Source organism: Mchenga conophoros, linkage group LG1, assembly GCF_057382185.1.
Source record: "Mchenga conophoros isolate Kocher_MC1m ecotype Shallow Benthic linkage group LG1, M_conophoros_male_GT1.1, whole genome shotgun sequence".
Taxonomy (NCBI): Eukaryota; Metazoa; Chordata; class Actinopteri; order Cichliformes; family Cichlidae; genus Mchenga; species Mchenga conophoros.
In genome coordinates, this window is record NC_140526.1 from 39,868,988 (window position 1) to 39,892,180 (window position 23,193).

General features: G+C 40.2%; 1 protein-coding gene across 8 annotated transcripts in view; it reads right to left on the bottom strand.

Moving 5' to 3' along the window:
* The window catches only part of ppfia1 (PTPRF interacting protein alpha 1), a 40,786-nt gene extending 18,967 nt beyond the window's left edge, over positions 1–21,819 (bottom strand). For 4 of the 8 annotated variants that reach the window (XM_085277979.1, XM_085277961.1, XM_085277933.1 and 1 more), the window contains exons 1-9: positions 20,754–21,819; positions 19,285–19,554; positions 9,491–9,592; positions 8,954–9,118; positions 7,159–7,233; positions 2,874–2,975; positions 2,011–2,244; positions 1,515–1,661; positions 761–895 (exon numbers count right to left, since the gene is read on the bottom strand). In XM_085277979.1, the coding sequence (XP_085134105.1) occupies positions 761–895; positions 1,515–1,661; positions 2,011–2,244; positions 2,874–2,975; positions 7,159–7,233; positions 8,954–9,118; positions 9,491–9,592; positions 19,285–19,554 (1,230 nt within the window). In that variant the 5' untranslated portion in view covers positions 20,754–21,819. The remainder of the gene's footprint in view (positions 1–760; positions 896–1,514; positions 1,662–2,010; positions 2,245–2,873; positions 2,976–7,158; positions 7,234–8,953; positions 9,119–9,490; positions 9,593–19,284; positions 19,555–20,753) is intronic. The other 4 variants (XM_085277970.1, XM_085277989.1, XM_085277998.1 and 1 more) reach the window with 1 other exon arrangement.
* Positions 21,820–23,193: the final 1,374 nt, after the last annotated feature.

A 23,193-nucleotide genomic window follows, 5' to 3' on the forward strand; every position in this document is an offset into this window, starting at 1 on the left:
ATTTCAGTTAGTTGCTGAAGGGAGAAAGCCTGTGTTGCAAGTTGCACAAATGAAATAACATAAGAAACCAGGGCAGTCATTTCTAAGTGTGTCTGTGTCTCTGCTGTATTCTGTATATTAAGTGTGCGGTTTAAGCACCACTCAAAGAGGAAATAAAATGCAAATTAAAAATGCAGGGATGAGACACGGCAGTCTGCTTCTTTTCTCTGTTTGTTTCTGAGTCTTTAAACAGGCGTAAATAAATGAAATGAATGGCACTAATTAAATTAACAAAGAAACAGAAGGGGCGGACAGACTAGAGAAAGATGACTTTGTAGATTCTACTCACTTTCTGATAAACATTAAAAGGTTCAGATGAGTAGACCAATGAAAAACACTACATTCAAAAATGTACAGAGAGCCAGACAAAATACTAATAAGGTGATATGATGCTGTTGCAGTGCAGTTATGCAGCAGGATGTTTTGTCCAAAATAAAGATTCTAACTATAAATGGATAAGAACAGGAGCTGAGTTTCTAAAAATAGGTCACTGTGAATATTTGGAGGAACATAAATAATGGCTTCCTCAGCAGCTTCCATGCAGAGTTGCTGTAAAGGAACCTCTTTAACATATCTGGTGACGTTACGCAAACTTGTACCTTTATTCAGGTATTATGAGGTGATGCAATTTTGAGTCAGCTCCATTTAAAATAAATACATATATACACAGAAATGCAATTACAAATGAACAGTAGTTTTAAAAAGGTGCAGATGCTGATACCTTTGTGAGAGCAGCGACCCTCTGGGCTAACTCTGCTTCCACCTCTGGCAGTGTCTCTGCCTTCCGGATGGTCTGCTGCAGCTTCTGCTCAGCCAGTTCCAGCTTTTCCTGAAGTTGCCGGTTTCTCTCTTCAGTCTACGACAAACAAATCAAACCCAAACAGTCATGAGCAAATACGTTTAAGACTGTTTTGTCCCTTCATTCCAGTCTCAAAGGTGGCTTTCAGATCCACAAGGAGCAGAGAGTACCAGAAAACACACTTTAGCACAGGGGCAGAAAAAGAAAGACAAAAGGGAGATGGGGTCAAGGGATGCACGAGGGTGGGAAGAGCAGGAAGCGAGTGACAGAACAATCAAAATGACACAGAGACAAACAAAAACCAAGAGAGGAGGAGAAAGACATCTCCATCTCCACTGAGTACTTGTAAAGAAACAAGCCAGTGTCTTCAAGGCTTCCCATTAAGAGCCTGCTGCGCTGCTCAGTGTGTGAATACAGCAAGAATTCCTCAATAGGAGTCTGACAACTGCAGGCAATTCCTGCTGGCAGCCAACTCTGAGACTCAAACAATAAATTCCTCACTTGTCTGCATACCAGATTAAAGTGTGTGGGCGCTTGCAGACAATAGCAATATGATGAAATGACTGCAAATTACAAACAAACTGATCCAATTTTCTCTAATGCCAAACACACAATTAACTGATTATCTGAGTTGTGGTGGCTTTATACAGTCTTAAACAAACAGCACGGGACCTACTTGTCTGTAGAGGGAGTCTTTATTGGCCACTTCATTCTCCAGCTTGTCGTTGAGGTCGTGGACAGAGGTAGCCTCTCGCTGAGCTGCCAGGTAGCGCTTCTCTAGAGTGGTAATCCTCTCCTCCATGTCTTCCTTCTGAGCCATAGACTGTATGCATAAACATATTGCTTTAGAGTTCTCAGCCTTTGTGACAGGAATCCTTCTGATTGGGCATCTTTACACGAATATGAGAAGAAGACAAGGCACTAAAAGAATCCTGGTACTCAAACATGAGCAAACATGTTAACGCTGCTTATACTGTCCTGCTGTGCAATGTTTAATGTCATGTTATCATGTTTATAGAGCACTGGATCTTTTGAAGCACTCCGCTGTTAAAATCTATAAAAACTGTGCTAAAAACATTGACAGATGTGTGTGAACAATGCACACATGTACAAAGTCGCAAACTCATATTTCAACACATCTCTTCGTTACAAACAGATCGTGTCCTCTTTACCTCTCTGAGGTCTCTCTGTAGTCTTGTGTTCATGTCTTCAGACTTAATAAGGTCCTTTCGGGCTGTGTCCAGGTCCTCCTCCAGCTCAGTGATGCGTGATGCCATAGCAGCCATGCGCTCCTTCATTTGGCCCAAATCGGCCATCTGACGGTCCATTACCTCCTGGAGCTCGCCAACCTTACCGAATCCAGGTGCAGACTCGTCTTCCTGGCTCGACGAACCGTCCGATGACCTCTGTGGGCAGATTGACATCGACTTTAAGATGTATATACAGAATATTGTGTTTTTTTCCTGGATGAGCGTTGTGCTGTTATTGTTGGCTATTTGATAATCAAGAAGTTTGAGTAAATTAAAGACTTGTGATGAGAAAAATGTAAACATCTTGCACTGAAAATTCAAATGATCACTGCCTGCAAGACAGGACTTGGAATGGATTTGAACTCCTGAGAGTTGATTGTCCTCAGACAATGAGAAGCTGATAAAGATTATTAATTGAAGTACAGAGAAAACTGCAGGATACCCGCTTTCTAATTTTTGTAATTTGTTTGTTTGTATGACACAGTGTAGCACATTCTATTTCATCATTTTAATCAATTAAAGGGAATGAAAATTTAAAATTAAAATAACACACATGTATTTTGAAACTGTAACACGCAGGATTATTTGTATACTTGTAATTGTTCTCATTCTTAAAGCTGATAAGAACAGAACAATTCTACCTGATCATGTTCACTACAATACATTACAATATCACAGCAAATTAAACTATTTAATCCTCTAGACATTTGTAAAACATGAGCAACTTTGTTGCCCTTTGGTTCTCACAAACATGCCACTTCTTATACGCTGTTGAGTAAGCTCACCTTGCCATTAGTGCTTGGTGTGTTTTCAGAGTTGTGGTTAACTTCGCTGGTTCCATCAGCCAACCCTCTCTTCTGACTGTTCTGTTCCCTGAGGTAAGCCAGCTAAGGAAAAGACCAGTTTGTTAGCACCCTGCCAAGTCATTCATTGATTTGTTGAACTAAACAACTATAACGTTAACCAATAAACAAAGTGCACAATTCTTTAAGATTTCCTTTCATCCTGTAACATATTTTAAGCAAGTGCATATTTAAATGTTCACACAAACGCCTCACAGGTCTTGTTTTAGGAAGTTACGTTTCTTATCAAATGAGGCAGGTGTTTGATTTTATGTGCAATGGCATGCAGGCATGTGTGTGGTCCCAGTTTGACTTCCAGGAACAAAAGATGACTGCAGCACTGTAGCGTGAAGCAGAGAGGAAATCTAGGACACCTCCCTGAGATCCTCTGGGCCTTTAGTCAATTTTAATCCCATTCAGTACACAGAAGACTCCGGATTCTTCGTACCTCATACACATGAGCTTTGAATATAAATTTCTTTTTCAGACTCAGCAGCACAGATAGACAGGATGCTATAATTATTAACATTATTATTCTGATAAAAAAAAATATTAAGCAATGTTTTACTGATGCTTGTAGCTTACAGGCAGCAGCATTTATAAGTCTAAATCAACGAGTCTTTTCATCAGCTGTCACCGAGGACACTTTGTCATTTGAAGTGTGAACCTATTGAAATGTGGTCTTCTCGTGTCAAGATGGCGCCAGTGTCTGACACCATCTTGCCGTCTGACTCTGTTTGTACTAGTGTTTTATTTTTACTTTGTTTTAAAACATGCTAACTCTCTGCTTGTATATGATCACAAATGCTGCTGGCTTTAAGATCCTCTCAGTTAAAAACTCTTTATTGCAATCGTGGATATCAGGGAACCTTCTCCCCACCGCTCCTGTCAGGAGTTCCAGCTTGTCTCCGTTGTGTTCCGGCGCTACCTCAACTGAGAGGGCACCGCAGACGCCGTGGGAAACGCAGTGGCTTATTGGTGAGAATGAAGGCTACCTGCACACGATTTCGGAAAATACCTCACCCTATCCCGACTGGATTTGATCGCGTCAACTACTGGCACTCTCTGGACATGGCTTACACTTGCCTGACACCTGTTGTCGGGCTTACGACAATAACCCCGCGCCAGCGTCTCCCCCGTCTTCGCTCAGGTGGAGTAAACCCTCAGAACCTACGGCCGATAGGTCGGGCACCCACATCGGCCGCTGAGCCACCGATACCACTAAGATTAAGTCTTGTTAATGCTCGATCGCTAGCAAACAAAACTTTTATTCTTAAGGACTTCTTTACTGATCGGGATCTGAATTTAATGCTTTTAACGGAAACTTGGCAGAGTCGGTGAGTCCAGCTGTTTTACTGAACTTTTACCGCCTGACTGTGAATATCTTAATGTGCCGAGGATGACTGGGCGTGGTGGTAGAGTGGCGGCTGTTTTCAGGAAGAAGCTCTCTTGCAAACAACTCTTAACTCACTCGTATTATAGTTTTGAACTTTTTTTTTTTTTTTTTTTTAGTTTTGAACTTGTGACGTTTGAATTGGGGCATCCCCGCCCGACACCCGTTGCATACAGACCTCCAAAATACCACAAGGATTTTACCCAAGACTTTTCAAACTTCTTAGCTGGAACTGTGTCAAACTACGATCGAATCTTAATCGTTGGAGATTTTAATATTCATGTGTGTTGTCCCTCCAATTCACTGACCAGAGACTTTTTAAGTTTGATAGACTCCTTTAGTCTTGCTCAACTTGTGTCTGGGCCAACCCAGAAACAGGGTCATACATTGGATCGTGTGCTGTCTTTAGGGTTACCGGTCCTAAACATGGAAATATGTGATGCTGTTTTTTCTGATCACTGTCCTGTTGTGTTTGATATACTTTTATCTCTCTGCCATTTTACACCTCTTATTTCAACACGTCGTTGTCGTGTTTTTATACCAATCTGCAACAGAACAATTTTCTATTGCTTTTAAAAAAGTTTTAAGATCTCCCCTTGGCTTTGGTACCGAGGAAATGACAGTTAATTTCTATGATAAATGCAAAACTGTCCTTGATGAGGTCGCTCCTTTTAAAACTATAAGTTCGAAACAACGACCAGACCCATGGATAAATAAGGCCACTCGTTCAGCCAGTAAGTTAAAAAAAGATGGGCTGCAGGTGTCCTTTCTCAAGTTGAGACAGTCTGTACAGGTACCTAGAAAAGTCTAGGTTTTTTTCTAATGTTATTGAGAATAGCTCCAATAATTCTCGGGTTCTTTTTTCAATTATTGACTCTGCCCTGAATATTTCCCCAGCTTCTTGTATTAATAGTTCCTCAGACACCTGTGAAAGGTTCTTACAGTTTTTTATCATTAAGATAAAACAGCTTCGATCTATGATCGCCCTGCCTTCACATGACGTTTCTAAAATATCCACCTGCTCTGCTGTTTTTGATCAGTTTGAGCCTGTGTGTCTTGATCAGGTGGAGGAAGTACGTAGTGGCACAAAGACATCATCGTGTCCAAATGACATTATTCCAACACATCTTCTAAAAAAGATTTTTAAGGTTGTCAGTTCTGACATTTTAGCAATTTTTAATAGCAGCCTTAGCTCGGGTGTTTTGCCAGCATGTTTTAAACATGCTGTTGTACAGCCTGTACTTAATCTTGACTCCTCCGTCCTCACTAACTTCAGGCCTATTTCAAAGCTCCCCTTCCTGTCAAAAATTTTGAGAAATATTGTGTTTGTTCAGCTGCAATCTTTTGTAAATGGACACAATGTCCTTGAGAGGTTTCAGTCTGGTTTTAAAACTCTTCATAGCACAGAAACTGCACTTTTAAAGGTTCTTAATGATCTTTTATTAGCCACTGACTCAGGTGACTCAGCTGTGCTTTTAGATCTGACCGCTGCCTTCGATACTGTTGACCACAGCATCTTAATCTCACGGTTGAAGCATTGTGGCGTAAAGGGCACCCCATTAGAGTGGTTCAGGTCATACCTGTCTGACAGGACCTTCTCTGTGAGCTTTGGCGATTTTATTTCTTCCTCAGCTCCCCTTACTTGTGGTGTTCCCCAGGGATCTATACTGGGACCAATATTGTTCTCCATTTGTATGCTGCCTCTAGGTCTAATTTTTAGAAAATATAACATTTGTTTTCATTCATATGCCGATGACACTCAGATCTATCTTCAACTGAAGGGAAACAGTCCTGCCTCACTAGAACCCTTACTTCAGTGTCTCGGTGAAGTTAAATCTTGGATGGCCTCTAACTTCCTTAACTTCAATGAGAACAAAACCGAAGTGATCATTTTTGGACCAAGCGGCTATCCCAGCACCTAGCCAGACCAGCCTGGCAAGGCTGCAGTTAGTCTAGAATGCTGCAGCTCGTCTTCTGACACGTACTAAAGGATGTGAACACATTTCCCCGGTGCTCGCCTCTCTTCATTGGCTCCCTGTCCGCTTCAGAATTAATTTTAAAATTTTATTGTTGACTTACAAAGCCCTGAATGGACAGGCTCCCGGGTATTTGTCTGACCTCTTGCAGACTTATACCCCCCCCCCCCTTTAGATCTCTTAGATCAAGTGATCTTTTGCTTTTAGCTGTACCAAGGTCGAGGCTGGTTCATAGAGGCGATCGAGCATTTGCAGTCGTAGCACCTAAGCTGTGGAGTAATTTACCCCTATACATCAGACAGGCTCCCACTGTCAATCTTTTTAAATCTTATCTTAAAACGCATTTTTATTTACTGGCTTTCAATACAGCATGAGAGTTATTTGTTAATTCATATTTGGTGTTTGCTATCAATACTCTAAGTTATTTTATTAGGTATGTTGTATTCTTGTACAGCACTTTGGTCAACGCCCCTGTTGTAATTGCTACAACAGGAGCGTTGCTATATAAATAATTAAACTATTAAACTATTAAGGTGGCAGCAGCAGCAGAATCCCAATACAAGTTTAGTGAGAGCATAAACCAAATATAAAGATAAAAGTAGACTAGATGGGTAGTTAACACTTCCATTTTAAATACAACACACATAACTTTACCTTCTAACTCACCACTACCATTCACACCTATGGGCAATTTAGAATTATCAGTTAACCTAACCCCAGGAACTGCATGTCTTTGGACTGTGGGAGGAAGTCAGAGCATCTGGAGAGAACCCATGGAGGAGAACATGCAAACTGCACACACAAAACAAACCTAAGTAAACTTCTCTGTAGTAATTCTTAATATATTGTGTTTTCTTACTTCTTTGTGTGAAAAGGTGAGCTGTTCCTCCAATGCGCTGCATCGTTCCAAAGCAACACGAAGTCGCTCCCTAACCTTGAAAATATGAAATGGACATAAAGCAACATGTACAGTGGGGCAAAAAAGTATTTAGTCAGCCACCGATTGTGCAAGTTCCCCCACTTAAAATGATGACAGAGGTCAGTAATTTGCACCAGAGGTACACTTCAACTGTGAGAGACAGAATGTGAAAAAAAAAATCCATGAATTCACATGGTAGGATTTGTAAAGAATTTATTCGTAAATCAGGGTGGAAAATAAGTATTTGGTCACCTCAAACAAGGAAAATCTCTGGCTCTCACAGACCTGTAATGTCCTCTGTAAGAAGCTTTTCTGTCCCCCACTCGTTACCTGTATGAATGGCACCTGTTTGAACTCATCATCTGTATAAAAGACACCTGTCCACAGCCTCAAACAGTCAGACTCCAAACTCCGCCATGGCCAAGACCAAAGAGCTTTGGAAGGACACCAGGAAAAGTATTGTAGACCTGCACCAGACTGGGAAGAGTGAATCTACAATAGGCAAGCAGCTTGGTGTGAAAAAATCAACTGTGGGAGCAATCATCAGAAAATGGAAGACATACAAGACCACTGATAATCTCCCTCGATCTGGGGCTCCACGCAAGATCTCATCCCGTGGGGTCAAAATGATCATGAGAACGGTGAGCAAAGATCCCAGAACCACACGGGGGGACCTGGTGAATGACCTGCAGAGAGCTGGAACCAAAGTAACAAAGGTCACCATCAGTAACACACTACAACGGCAGGGAATCAAATCCCGCAGTGCCAGACGTGTTCCGCTGCTGAAGCCAGTGCATGTCCAGGCCCGTCTGAAGTTTGCCAGAGAGCACATGGATGATACAGCAGAGGATTGGGAGAATGTCATGTGGTCAGATGAAACCAAAGTAGAACTTTTTGGTATAAACTCAACTCGTCGTGTTTGGAGGAAGAAGAATACTGAGTTGCATCCCAAGAACACCATACCTACTGTGAAGCATGGGGGTGGAAACATCATGCTATGGGGCTGTTTTTCTGCCAAGGGGACAGGACGACTGATCCGTGTTAAGGACAGAATGAATGGGGCCATGTATCGTGAGATTTTGAGCCAAAACCTCCTTCCATCAGTGAGAACTTTGAAGATGAAACGAGGCTGGGTCTTCCAACATGACAATGATCCAAAACACACCGCCCGGGCAACAAAGGAGTGGCTCCGTAAGAAGCATTTGAAAGTCCTGGAGTGGCCTAGCCAGTCTCCAGACCTCAACCCCATAGAAAATCTGTGGCGGGAGTTGAAAGTCCGTGTTGCTCGGCGACAGCCCCAAAACATCACTGCTCTCGAGAAGATCTGCATGGAGGAATGGGCCAAAATACCAGCTACTGTGTGTGCAAACCTGGTAAAGACCTATAGTAAACGTTTGACCTCTGTTATTGCCAACAAAGGTTATGTTACAAAGTATTGAGTTGTATTTTTGTTATTGACCAAATACTTATTTTCCACCCTGATTTACGAATAAATTCTTTACAAATCCTACCATGTGGATTCATGGATTTTTCTTTCACATTCTGTCTCTCACAGTTGAAGTGTACCTCTGGTGCAAATTACTGACCTCTGTCATCATTTTAAGTGGGGGAACTTGCACAATCGGTGGCTGACTAAATACTTTTTTGCCCCACTGTAACTCCAAAAATGATGAACAATGGTTCACATGTCGACATGCACCAATACTGCAAGAAAAACGGTTTAACAGAATTGTACCTTTTCGTCGAGGGCTTTATGGTGTTCAAAAAGTGACTTCAGGGCTTTGAGGACCTCCACTTCACTTGAGACGCCTGCTGGAGATTGAGCCTGCCGCTTCACCACAGTCATCCTCAGACTGCGCTCATGGCGAGACACCAGGCACTCCAAGTGTTCTAGCAGGAGCTGGATACACAGAGAATTACAAAAAAAAAAGTCCAAATCATTTCTCATCATCGACTCGCATCTGAAAAACTTTTTAAGTAAACAAATGCAAAACCAGTCAAAATAAGAAAGATAAAAGTCAGCACTAACTGCTGCTGCAAAGTGCTTTATCATTTGTAGCTGAAATATTGTGATGACTAAGCAATTTGCAATGCCCTAAGCTGTGACAACAGACACTGTCTGTTCTGTCGGTGCTATGACAACCATCTTTTCTCATAATAGAAAAAGACGGAAATCTGACAAGTATTTCCAGGTAGTGTGTGCAGGCCCAACTAAATGCTTCTTATTGACAGCTGATCCTCTGTGAATGTGTGTGCAGGACGATCTACTAACCCGTGTGTTGTTTCTCTCGGCCTTTAGTTCTGCAATCTCCTCCTCCTTTTCCAGAAGCTGCTCTCGGCACACGTTCAGCTCCTTTGTTAGTGCAGCAAATTCCTAAAATAGGAATGGATAAATTCAGTAACATGTAACAACTACTTACGAGGCCTTTTTTTTTGGGGGGGGGGGGGGGGGGGGGCTTGGGAAAAAACATTGGTGGCAGGGAAGGAGGGAAATTGCACATTCAAAGTTAAAACTTTGATCATGGGTAAAATAAAGTGTCGCTGCAGCAATTTCATATCATTTTCTAAAAGTAGGTGGAGGTTTTTAGATCAACTTTTTTATTCATGTTTTTATGCTACACATCATAATCTGATAATACACAGTCTGTCATGACCTGCTGTCTCTCACTCTCCCCATCACTTGGATCAAAGTGTTCACACACAGTAGCATGATTAATAATATTATAATTAAAAATAAACAAACTAAAAACACCTTCATTATCAAAAAGTACAACGCAGTTGATATAGGTAAATTATTACCATGTATGTGTTTGTACTTCACATATACAAACACACGTATAAACACAAACACATTCATATGTTTAGAATAGTCAACATCTTATAATGGCAGCTAGTTTCTAAGAGATGCACGGAACATCTCTTAGCTTTTTTTAGTTTCAACACTGACATCACCTCGGTATTTCAGACACACGTTCATTTGACCCAGTAACAACCTGGACCATACATCACACATATAAGATGAGATAAGACTTTAATGATCCCACAGCAGGGAAATTCTTGCATTACCTCAGCTCAGGTACAGATAGAAGGAAAATACAAAAAATACAAATAAACACATAGAAAATAAGTAAGATAATACACTATATACAACGGTTGCATACACAGTATGTGATTATGGATATGGTTGTGGAAATATGCAAGACATAAATTTAGCTATTCTACCACTACTATTCCTATGTAAGTAATAGATATCTATTTATGCTATATACCTAATCAAATCCTGTCCATTTACAGCAAATTAATATGTCATTGTATATGTTCCACAACAGATTATCAGACTCTAAAACTAATACTGCTCCTCTCTGGTGTATTTGTTCATTGCTAGTGTTAAGATGTCAGTTTAACACACTGTCTTCTGCGATGACGGTTTGTTTTGAAGCCAGCGCCATGACTGCATACCAAGCGCATTCCTTTCTTTCCTTGCCGGTGCCGACAAGCAGACAGCCATGTTTACGGCTTTAAAAAGAGCCACAGTTGGCAACCCCCTAGTTTCCACAAGTTATCTTAACGGCTTCACACTTATTTTTTAAATCTGCGGCAAAGTTTTATTAGAAAACTCTGCCTGCTGACAAGAGTATCTATCCTTTATAGATCTTTCTGGTATGAGAAGAAAATGAATGGACAGTCAAACGCCTCAGTATATGTAATTGCAGAATGCAGAATGGAGCTTTTTTTAATCTTCCATCTTTCTGTGGTTCTCTTCCAACAAATATCCACTCACACAGACACAGCCACAGATACACACAAACACACAGAGCTTGTAAGGATTACATGCATGGTTGGACCGCTAAAGAATTTGCCATCCTGATTTTTTGCCCTGTAGCACAAGCACCCTGAGTAGTAAGACCTTCTTGCAATGCTTCTGAGGGTAGGAAGGTGGGGGGTGGGGGGTAGGAGGGCTGCTGGAACTGATGGTTCTTTTCAGTCACTACCACAACTATTCTCCCTTCCCTTCATTCCAGCCTCTGAGCTTTTCCAGCACTTGGCACAGATTTTGCTCAAAGGGTTAGTTTCCTATTGGCTAGAACCAGGGTCTTCACTTTCTGCTGGCCAATAAGAGACTGAAAGGCAGGCTCAGGGGTAATTACAGAGTTGCTTATTTCCTACATTCCACAGCAGAGGCTGAAGTTAGAGAAATATCAAGGTTGCGTATAACCTATGTCTTAATTTATCATGCATTACCCCTTACCCATAACATTCTTTAACTCATTTATACACAACATAAATAAATAAACAACATATTGACTCTGATACATGACAGACTGACAGAGTCACAGTGTAACTCACTAAGGTACAGGGAGCCTGAACCTATCATGTAACAAAACAAAAAAGAAAAACAAAACATATCCAAACACCCTGAAATCTGACCTAGGCTGGAACCTTTAAAAACACACACAAATAAATAAATAAACAAAACAAATAGTATATGGGTAAGTTTTATGTTGCTTCTCAACAAGCACATCAATCTGAGCATATCAGTTGATTTCAACACCACCCTAGATCAGCTTTGACTCTGATGCTCTTGCTGTGTTAGGCTTTCCATGCATGCGCTTGAAGGGGCAGGGATGTCCCCAAACAGGCTTGACAATAAATATAAATATACTCAGGTTTAAGCATGGTGCATTTTCTTCAATTTAGAAATAGTGTACCTAACAAGCTTTTCAGGGAAAACCATACACTGCACCACTGTTCCCTCTAAGCTGAGCACGTGAGCAATCGCGCACTGCTAACAGTCTCCGCGCACAGAAAATCAGCAAAATAAAATAAATACATGTATTTACTTTAATTCCAATTCAGACTGGATTTTTTTTTTGTGCGCAGCGCAGAATTTCTGTGTGGGGAGACCATGTGAGCAGTGCGCGATTGCTCACGCGCTCAGCTTAGAGGAAACATTGCTCTGCACCACACTCTCCACTTAAACGCCATTGTGAGAAAGAGTCATGTTTGGATTATAATACAATTAAAGATTTGGTTGATTCAGACACAGAGATAGCGCTGCTCAATAAATCGAATTTTAATCACGATTACGATCTGGGCTTTCAATGATCATTAAAAATGACTTGAGCCGATTATTAGCCCCTCCCTCGTGCTTTACTCTCGCGCTGCTCCGTGTGGCAAATCGAGCGCACCTCTCTGCATTTCGTGTCACAACAATTAAGAGCAGCGGTCCCCAACCTTTTTTGCGCCACGGACCGGTTTATGCCCGACAATATTTTCACGGACCGGCCTTTAAGGTGTCGCAGATAAATACAACAAAATAAAACTAGTACTGGTACCGAAAAAAAGAAAATTTATTCATAACACACGTGAACAGACCCAGGAAAACAGAGTAAACGATAAAAACGATAACAAAATAACGCTGAAAACCGATAAACCCTGAAAACCATACATTTCACACCTGAGCCTCAACTCTCGCGGCCCGGTACCAAACGACTCACGGACCGGTACGAGGCCCGGGGGTTGGGGACCGCTGATTAAGAGGACCCGAGGGAAGCTCGGAAAGCTAAGAAGTTATTTGGAGAGGAGAGTGACTGCCGTTGGTTGAAAAGAGAGGTAAAAAAAACTTCAGTGGTGTGGAAACATTATGGGTTCAGTCAGACGTGGATCAAGTAGACACAGTGTGAAAACTTTGCAGCCCTAGACTATGACAGGAACCGCCCACAGTGCATGACAATAATTGCTACATTTTTTTTCTGTACAGTCAGCAGACTGATGCTCTTGAGACTGATCAGAACAAGCCTGCCTTCTACATAATGACTTTAGCTGCTCTTAAAAGCTTATAGGTGCTGAAATGTGACACTGTGCACCGGGCATCTGTTCTCCTAAACGGGGACCCACCATCAAACCTAATTAGACACCACAATAGCTCTGTACAGAGTTGCTAAGCCTGCTACCAAAAAACAAAACAAACAGACAAAAAAACCCCACATCAATAGAGAAGAACTCAATTGATTAAAAGGAGGAGAAATTTTTCATTTTTACTCTTCTTTTATGTTACATTTGTGATACAAGTGCATGCAAAGATTCTTGAACAATTATAGATTTATTTAATAAGGGTATATTAATAAAATTGTGAATGCATTATTTAAATGTGCTATATTTTTCCTGCTTCCTTCTAATGCATTTTAAGTGAAAACATTTTTTTTGTTTGTCTGTTTTTTTAAATGCTTCCACTGCCCACCCAACTGCCAAAATTACATGTACTGGTGCTGCACTGCACCATTTTATGGCTTTTTCCTAAAAATTGCTATGGCACCTATTATTGATGTCAGCCATTGCTCAGTTGTTGCTTCAACAGGTCTATAGGAAAAGACTCAGCTATACATTCTTCACAGGAGAACTACAAAATGAACTAGATCTATAGAATAGAAGTGCTAGCAGCAGTTTGGAAAAGCACTTAAACAATACTTGTGTGCAATAGGTGTAGATACTGCAGTTGTTCTGGCTTTTTGAAATACAGGGGCTGGAATGATTAATAACAAAATAAAGTGCTGTCTGCTCAGTTATAAAGGTACCATCCATTTCTTTCTTTTTTGTGTGATTTATTAATAAACCGTAATAAAATATTCAAAAGAAGGGAAAAACACCCAGGTTTTTCTAAATGAACTGCTCATTGGTTTCCTTTTTCAAAACTGCAATGCTTTAAAGTTTAACTGCAGACAACGTCTGTTTTTTCTCATCATTTTAACAAAAAAACAAAACAGAAAAAAAACCAAACCATTTGAATGTATTTATGTGCCATATTAAATGCAAATATATACAAACACTCAATACTTTGGGACAGTATTTTATCTCCTGGATGATGAAGGTTTGGTGTGTTTTCGTTTGTATGTGTTTTCGTTTGTATGTGTTTGTTTCTGCGAGTTTAAGTGTACCATGATTGCTTGTATTTTACTTTCAATCTGAAAAATGTTAGGTAAGCCTTGAAATAAAAAGCAACAACAAGCCTTGGTAGCAACAACAGCAATCAAGCATTTGCGATAACTGGCAATGGGTCTTTTATAGTGCTGTGGAGGAATTTTGGCCCACTCATCTTTGCAGAACTGTTGTAATTCAGCCACATTGGAGGGTTTCCAAGCCAGCGTTTATCTTCACTGATGCTGATGTATTATCAATCTTTTTGTTGAAAAACTGGGGCTGCGTCAGTTAATGCTCCCAAAATTTTTTATTCACACACCGCACCAAAGTACCTTTCTATTACAGTTCTGTGTCGTAAACGAGGGTGAAACTCTTGAGTGTCCATGGTAACAGTGGCGCATTGCAGAGACTTGTTTAAAACGAAGCAAAAAAATTTGTGTCAACAATTTTCTACAATTGAATTCCTCAAGGAATCAGTTCAGCCCTAGTGAACACCATGGGTGAAAAGTCATTTTATTAAATTTACACATTCCATGTGTTTGCAAATAGATTTAAACAAAAAGATGAGCTAAAGAACAGGTTTACTCACATGACGCTGTAGAGAAGTGCATCTCATTTAAAATCTTCTTAACACATTTAAAAAAAAACAAACACTAAAAATGGAGCATAAACCAAATGTTTATAATAAATTCCTTTAGGGTTGTCCAATATCACAAAACATAAGGAATGACAATATTAAAATGTCTATCAAATTATATTGTAGTCTATTGCTTATTTCGTGGTGCGCAAAATACACTTCTTATTGAAATACTCTTTCATTGCTATTTGCAGTAGTCACCATGGCAACCCAGAAGGACCAGCTAAAACAACTTGAGGCATTTGCTCCAAAGTCTGATATGGACCAGAAAACTACTGTCCAAATGATCCTGCAAACTGGGCACCACCACAACAAACCACCTCTGCAACCTACAGAAGAATCGCATGAAAGAGTTTCAAGAGAGTTTAAGAATGTGAAGCAAAAAAGAAGCCATCTATTCAACAGTTGAATATTAACCAGAGTTGGACCTTTCAACAGGAAAATGATCTTAAGCACACTGAGAAATGGCTGAAAAAGAAAAAATGGAATGAAATATTTGAATCCATTTAAATGTAGAGGAATTTGAAACCAGTATTGCCTACAAAAACCTACAAAACATACCAAATGTATGCATGTATGTAAAGCAATATCCATTTAAAACAACAACAACAAAAAACCATTCTAGATAATTAATATAAATAGGCTGGTAAAGCTTTAAGAATAAAGCAACTGGCCTTTAAAACTAAACTACATAAAAAAAAAAAAAAGCACTCTTCTCCATTTGTGTCCGTTTCCTTTTAATCTATTAATTCAGCTCACATTTGGCCAAAAGCAACACTTGCACTCTGTCACTTTCTTGTCACTATGTGTAACAAGCCAGCCTTTGTCTCTGTGTCTTACTACTGAGCACTCTCAATTCATGCCTTTGTAGCACTGACCAGAACAGAAAATTTGGTCACTGGTCTTTTAAAAACAGGAAGCACAATATCACCATGGGTGTTATGATTTCAAAGAGATGGATGAAGCCTAACAATAAGGACAAAATTTGACATGTGCTAAGTGAAAATATTATTTATTTTTTTAACCATCCATCCATTTTCTCCCGCTTATCCTTATCAGAGTAGCCTGGGGCTGGAGCTTATTCCAGCTACCATAGGGCGAGAGTTGGGCTACACCCTGGGCAGGTTCATCAGTCTGTTACTAACAGTAGCTTGTAGTCTGGGTGTAATCAGGCCCGAGTGTGGTTAGGGAAATTAAGGTCATCTTTTTGGAAACGTTTGGCTAGGTTTCTTCCCCCTTAATAGACAAAATCATCATTTCAAAATACTGGTGGATGCCAGTGCTACCCCTCAGCCTCCTAGCAAACACACCTATGGTATACATTTGAAATTGTGTTCACAAGATTTTCAGAAAACTTTACCTCTGACCTTGAGGTCAAGGTCACTGAGATTCAAACTTGTTTGAGACTTTTAGTAGATGCACCTGTGGTATCACAATCCTACGTCGCCTCGTTCTCATGTTCACAAATTTGGACGTCCACACTGCCCGACATTCAACCGACATTCGTCAGTCCAACAAACGACAATAGGCGATATATTTGCGCAGGTGACTTTTTGAAGGGTGGAGCAATGTAATCATGCAAGGACTGATTTGCACATTTTGATTTTATAAGTTTTGTTTGGAGGGAATATTTTACCTTCTCTTTCTTGTTTGTTTCAGTATTAATATAGCTACTTTTTGAATTACTCATTCATTTATTTGAGATGCGCCAAATCACACCAAAGACTTAACATTACGTCTGAGATTTTTTTTAATGTTCAGAGGAAGAAACATTTTGATGTTTAACTTACTTCTTGTTTAATTTTGCATTTGTTGTTTGGAACAGCCTATAAACACGGTTATAGTGGAAAAAAGAAGCCAGTTTCTCTTTGTTTCCCTCCCTACCATTGCGGGTTTTTTAATTAAAATAAAATGTTTTTGTTTTTTTCTGAACATAGGCAATAAAACAGCGCTATTATGTTTTTTCCCGCCGACTGCTTTTTTTTAAGCTTTAACCAACATTATTACAAAACTTACTGATGGGCAAATAAACAGATAAATCGCTCAGTAAAAACAATCGGTGAGAGGCTCAGCCTATCGTCGATAGTCAATATATTCGTCCAGTCGCCCAACCTTAATTTCCGCCCCGCGGATTGACGACACTACCACATCAACCTTTTCTGCCTGAGGGGCAAAGACTCAATTTTTTATATAAAAGGATCATCGTTGACTGATATTAAAATTTGTTTGATGACCTGAATAAGAATGGGTATCGTTTAGGTTTTATCCGATACCGGTGCCAAACCGGTACTTTTGAAACGGTGCCAGTGCTTAAACGGTGCTCGAACCAGTGCTTAAAGAATGGAGAACACAAACTTTGTCCAAAAAACCTCTTATGTTTTTATTTTTAGCACTCTTTTTTTCTGCAAAATAATAACCAAGTTAGCCTTTTCTGTTAATACAACATACCTCCTTTGGTTGGAACCGGTGCTTAAACAATGGAAAACACAAACTTTGTCCAAAAACCAAAACGATTTTTTGCTAGCTGGGATGCTAACGGAGAGGGATACAAGTTAGTTGGTTTGCTAGTCTCGGCCGAAGGAGAGTGGTGTTAGCTGGTGTGCTAAATCGTGCAGACAAGACCGCCTTACCGGAGGTAAGTGGTATGACGTCCAATCTACGGTGAAGATCTGGGTTCAGGAGAGACGAGCGAAGGTAGCTAGCGCCCGTTGGGGGGAAAAAAGCTAACACTCCTGTCTGTGGACAGTTAAGCTAGCCAGCCTACGAAGGTTTAGATATGCAGAGATATCGCTGCGAGAAGAGGTTTTTGAATAACGACTATGTAAAAGTGCAAGGGTGGGCGGCTCTACACGACATGGTTGTCATGATCATCATTCAATCAGGATTGACGGAATGAGATAAATGCTTCTGAGGAACATGCAAGGAGGGGTATCCCATAGTGACATCGAAACGAATGTTAGGAATGAGAACTGCATGCACCACAGAGCCACGGCTCAGTGTCTGAGTCTCACAGGCCTAAATGTGCACTTGAGCCCATTTATAATTCTTAACATTTGTTTATCTTGCTTACCTTGTTTATCTTGGACTTTTTACTGTATTTTCATAAGTTTTATAGTTTTTTCCTACTGCTTAAAATACTCCCTTATGACCATTTATACTACAAAGTAATTAAGCAATAAACAATTAAATGATAGAAATGTTTCCATTTTTCACTTTCTACTATAACAATGGGTTGTTTGTTTTTTACAACTACAGTAACAAAACAAAACAAAAAACACAACTGGACAGTGGAAAATAAGCTTCCAGAACCTTTCTATAATTTTACACATTTCAGTCCAAAGAGTCATACTAACAGATTTCTTTCTTTGTCAAAGCAGCTTTTACTTTATCATGTAGTGAACAGTTAAACATGTCACTTCTTTACACTGACAGAAAGGGCGTTTCACTGGTCTGGCCCCCTTAACATCAAAGTGGGCTGTATGTGTCCCAAATTGTAAAATGAGTTTGAGACCTCTGTTCTCTACTGTCCGTGTGTGGAAAAAAATACACCTGGCATCAGGAAAGAAGGCAAGCTGTTGGAGGCAGTGTGACGCTTTAAGGAAGAGAAAAAAAAAGCTGTATAGGTCAACAGGACAATAATAACTACAATCAAATAAATATATTCTTGCTGTCCGCCCAATTTGTTTGCACTCAGTTTGAGTTATTAGGACGCTGTGCAGTAAGACCACTAGTTTGTCCTTTTTACCCTCTCAATCCTAGGCGTCACAAACAGACAGCTGAAAACCACAAAACCATCATTCCTGTTATACTTCTTTGAAGTCCAATTGACACCTATTGTCTGGAGCGCATGTGTAGTTGGTGCATTATAATGTAAATTCACTGTGACTACCACAAGACTACCTGGTCTCAAAATACAGGTAGGCACATGGACATCCACACGGACCCTATTAGACTTGTGGATGCTGAAACATGTTAGGCTGTAGTAAAATCTTCCAAAGTAGTAATACACCGAACATAACAGTGAGAGCAAGAGAGAAAGAGAGCAACTTTGTCAGCTTTTCAGTTGTGTCTTCTTACTTGACTATTTGTGGTTACATTATGAACTACTGAAAAAAAAAAAAAAAACTATTCGATTCCTCTACACAATGTAAGTTCCTCCTCTAGCAACCTGCCTTCTGCTGCCAAAGTGGTTTAGTAAGCGGCATACACCTGAGCTGAATTAACTGGCCATAGGCTCATTGTTATTGATATCCAATCCAGCTTTTCGAGTTACCATCTGGCAGAAAGCCAATCCAAATATTGGTGCATTGCTAGTTCAAATCTCATTGTAACATACAATCCAGAAGCCATACAATTCCCCAAACCAAACCACTCTCTGTACTATTTCTTCCAGTAAAGGCTTAGTCTCAGGAAAAAACTGTAGAATGGCAAACACTGAATTTCTTTAAGAATTAATCTACCTGGACTAAGAATAGGATTTTCCTTTAAGAAAAAAGGTCTCTCTCACTTACCTGTGGCAAAGCAGTGTTCAGCTGTCTCTGTAGTGAGTCCCTTTCATGGCTAACTTCATGCAGTTTGCTCTGGGTCAGGCCCAGATTCTCTTGAGTCTCTCTCAGGGTCTCAAGAAGACGATCTCGCTCTTCCAGCATAGACACCATCAACGACTCAAAGTGACCCTCTGAGTCAGATTGAAGTGGTGAACCGGAACCTCGACGGCCTCCGCCATTTCCACCACCAGGGCCTTCGGCCTCACTGATGGTGGGCATCACCTCGCACATCATCTGCAACAATAAAGAACAGGAGAAAACAGGAGAAACAAGGACCTCCGTCACTGTCACGTCAATAAAGCAAAAAAGTCAAAAAGCATTTTATTGTGTTAAAACAGAATACCAAAACCACTTTGAAGAACACCAAAGAAAAAAACAAACAAAACACACACAGATCCTATATTAACAAAATTATTAACAAACTGAGATATAAGATTAGACAGTGGGCAAGTCTGAAAGTCCTCATGAGGGGTAATTTAATCTCCATAGTTTAAATTAACCCTCACAGTAGCTTTTTGACTAACAAAAGGGACAACAAAGACCAAAATCAGTTGAATCTAGTTGACTTACTGTAATGGTTAACTAGTTTGTGCTGATAGTAGTCTATAGAAAAACAATTACGTTAACCCATTCTAGTTAAATTTACTAAAAAGCTGAGAAGGTCTGGGTAATAAGGCTGCTCTCCATATCAAGCGGCTCAAGTCCTGTAGACAGGCTCCTGGAAACCAGGAGTCATGTGAGTTGGATTTAACCAACCTAAAAGGAACAACAACAACTTCCAATAGGGAACAAGTAGCAGCTAGGTACACCAAAATCTCAAAAACAGTCAACTGCACTTTCCTATAACTGAGGGAAACCATTCTTGATACGTGCCAATTATTTAGAACAAATCTACCTACTAGACCCTTGCGAAGCGAAACGCAAAATCCAAACTAAGGCTTTTTATTGAGGTCAAGCCCCTCTGGATAAACCATGTTTAAGAGGGGGATGGTCACATTGAGGATCTTTGTAAAGGTAGTGACAGATGGCGGGGAGAACCACCGATACCTACTGCACCATGCATCAAAAACTACAGGATGACAAGTGGAAGTAGAGGACTTTGGCTGACTTACAGAGGAGCGATTCTCGATGCTTTTTCTTTTTTGCAGAGGTGAAGATAAGGGCCAGCTGGGTAGTAAATGAGGTATAGCAAACGATTAAGGGGGCCACCAATTGTCAAAGTAATTACAAATCTATTCAAAGTATTTTTGTATTTTGCATTTTGTAAATTATTTTTAATGAAGAACTAGGTCCCCATCAAGAGGATGGCTGGAAGCCGAAATGCATCGACAGTATAGTGCTTGCCCATTGTAATGCTATCAGATACGTCTGGGAGTTAGGTTAAACCCTACAATTGTTTTCTCAAGTATTTTCGTGTTAAAGTTCTTTCTCACCTTCAAAGAATATTATTACTCCAAGTTCCTTCGTAAATCCAGGTTATGTTATGACGAAGTAAACGTCAACAAGTCCAGCTAACTCCAACTGTGGATTAGAGCCTTGTCAAGCTTTACAAGTATCCAGAGTCATTCAAAACAGAAATTCCATTCAGAGGCAGGGATGCATTAAGGCAGTGAAAGGGTCCTCTTGGTGGAAAAAAAAGAGATCATTTCAGAAAAGGCCTCAAAGCGACACTCGCATAAAGTGAGCAGGGGGCAGTATTCCAAGTTTGACTGGCTAACTCTGCGCTAGCCACCAAGCACTAAGTAAGCTGGTGATTCGGTGATTGCATATCTGGATTCTGGAACGAAGCGTTCATTTTTGCATCTCAAAACGAACGACCATCCTCAGATATAAAGTTTGACTCATATATAACTAGTGAACATTAACTGATACAGTTAAGTGGCGTGAAAATAATAAGCAGCCGTAGTCGGTTTAGCTCATTTGAAACAGGATTCTTTGGCTTAAAGACAGTTTAAAGTCGACAACTAGCCAATGTTAGCTACTAGCCAGCTAGGAAGCTAATGTTTGCTGCTCTATTTTAGCTTAAATACGTCAGGCAGTCATTGAAGCATTAACATAAAAGTACACAACATGATAAAATCTATCATAAAAGTTTCTTACACTATCTAAAATGCTAAAATCCTGAAATGAGTCGTAAAAGCTCTGTTAAAAATTATTCATTTATCAAGTAGCGTTAGCATCAGCTAACGTTAGCCTCCCGTCGATTCCGTGGAGTCGCGTCACCACATCACGGCACCAGCTAGGAAACTTCCAGCTAACATTCAACGTTAGCAGCGTTTCAGTCTGTTTAGGAAATCCAGACCATTTATAAAAACATATATTCCCTTTGTTTCCGCCCGATTTCCCGGCGTTATGTCAGTATTTCCACCAAAAAGGTCCGTTGGTCCGGTCCTTCCCTGTCGCCACTGCCTGCCAGCTTCGGCAGTCGGGACAGCCAATGGTGGGCTAAGTGTCGCTTGCACTGCCAGTCTACGGGAAGAGAGCGCTTCCCAGGTTGGCAACAGGAGGAAGTGGAGAAGTAGCAGTACGTTCAGTTCCTGTAGGGATATAAGCTTACACTTGTGTATTGAAAAGACAGAGAGAAAGCACGACTTTTCCATCAACAATACCCGTTATTTCTTTAAATTTACAGGTTACAATATCTCGGATGTATGTTTGTGAAGGTTCTCGGATGTCTCACCGTTCGGCTAATATCAAACAGGCTATTTTACCATAGTTTGTATTCTGATATGTTTTAAATACACATGTAACTTACATTTAACATTTTATATTGTATTTTGTCTATGTTTTGCTTGTAGAACCAATAATAATAACAATAATAACAATAATAAAACTTAATTATGATTAAGAGGAACATTTAACAGTTTGATTTAAAAGGCCCGAGGTCATCTTAACCGAATTCAGCCATTATAATTTATAATGTAACTTGTGGAAGAAGGTATCGAAGAGCCAAACGTTTTTGTTTTTTTTCCAAATAATTTCTTTAGTTCACTCTTTGGCCCACATTCAGTTGTCACTGGTAAACCAAGCTCTCGCAATAAAGAGAACATTTACGCCCTCTTGTGACGGATCAACACAAGTTTTGTATTCATTTATTTTGTAAATTTTGATGTGATATTTTGAGAATTTATTTTTTTACAGAAGTTCACTAGAAAATGTTTGAGGTATAACTTTAATGCATTTTAATAAATAATGGACAATTTGACAGGTCTGAGGTTTAAAACATGGCAGTGAGTCCTTTTGTGATGTATAGTTTGGCAGGTAAATGCAAGACAGAATATGTGTGTGAATAAGAGGGAGACAGGTGCAACTGACAAAAAGACATGAGGCTTAATTGGAGTTGGCAGAGCTGGAGATGTAGAGATTTTCATTGCACACCACAGAATCAATCTGTTCCATTCCAGGCCTGTACAAGGTTGGAATGGGGTACAAGAACATCAGTAAGGTGTTCTTGGTGAGTTGACAATTCAAGACCCTCGGTTTCCCGGTTGTAATTGCTTCATTATCAGTATCTCTTCTTCAAGATGTATTAGCTCCAGTTGGCGTAGTATGACATGCCTTGTCGTCACTATTATTTAAAATAAACACAGGAAGTACAAATAAGAAGTAAAGATTGGCCAACAATGCTATATACTCCCTACCTCCACCTAGTGTTTTGGTGGCAGTATTGCAGAGCCTCTTGGGCATTAGAGTCAGAAACATGTTAGAAACAGGGTGGCTGTGTATTGGAGGATCATGGCTGAGGGGGAGAGGCACTGGAAATGAACTGGGAGTGTGAAGACGTGCTGAGGTGGAGATGGGGTAGTGGTGGCTGTAGCAGTAGCAGCAACTTGGGAGGGGGGCAGATAATGAATCAAACCCAATTAAAAACGT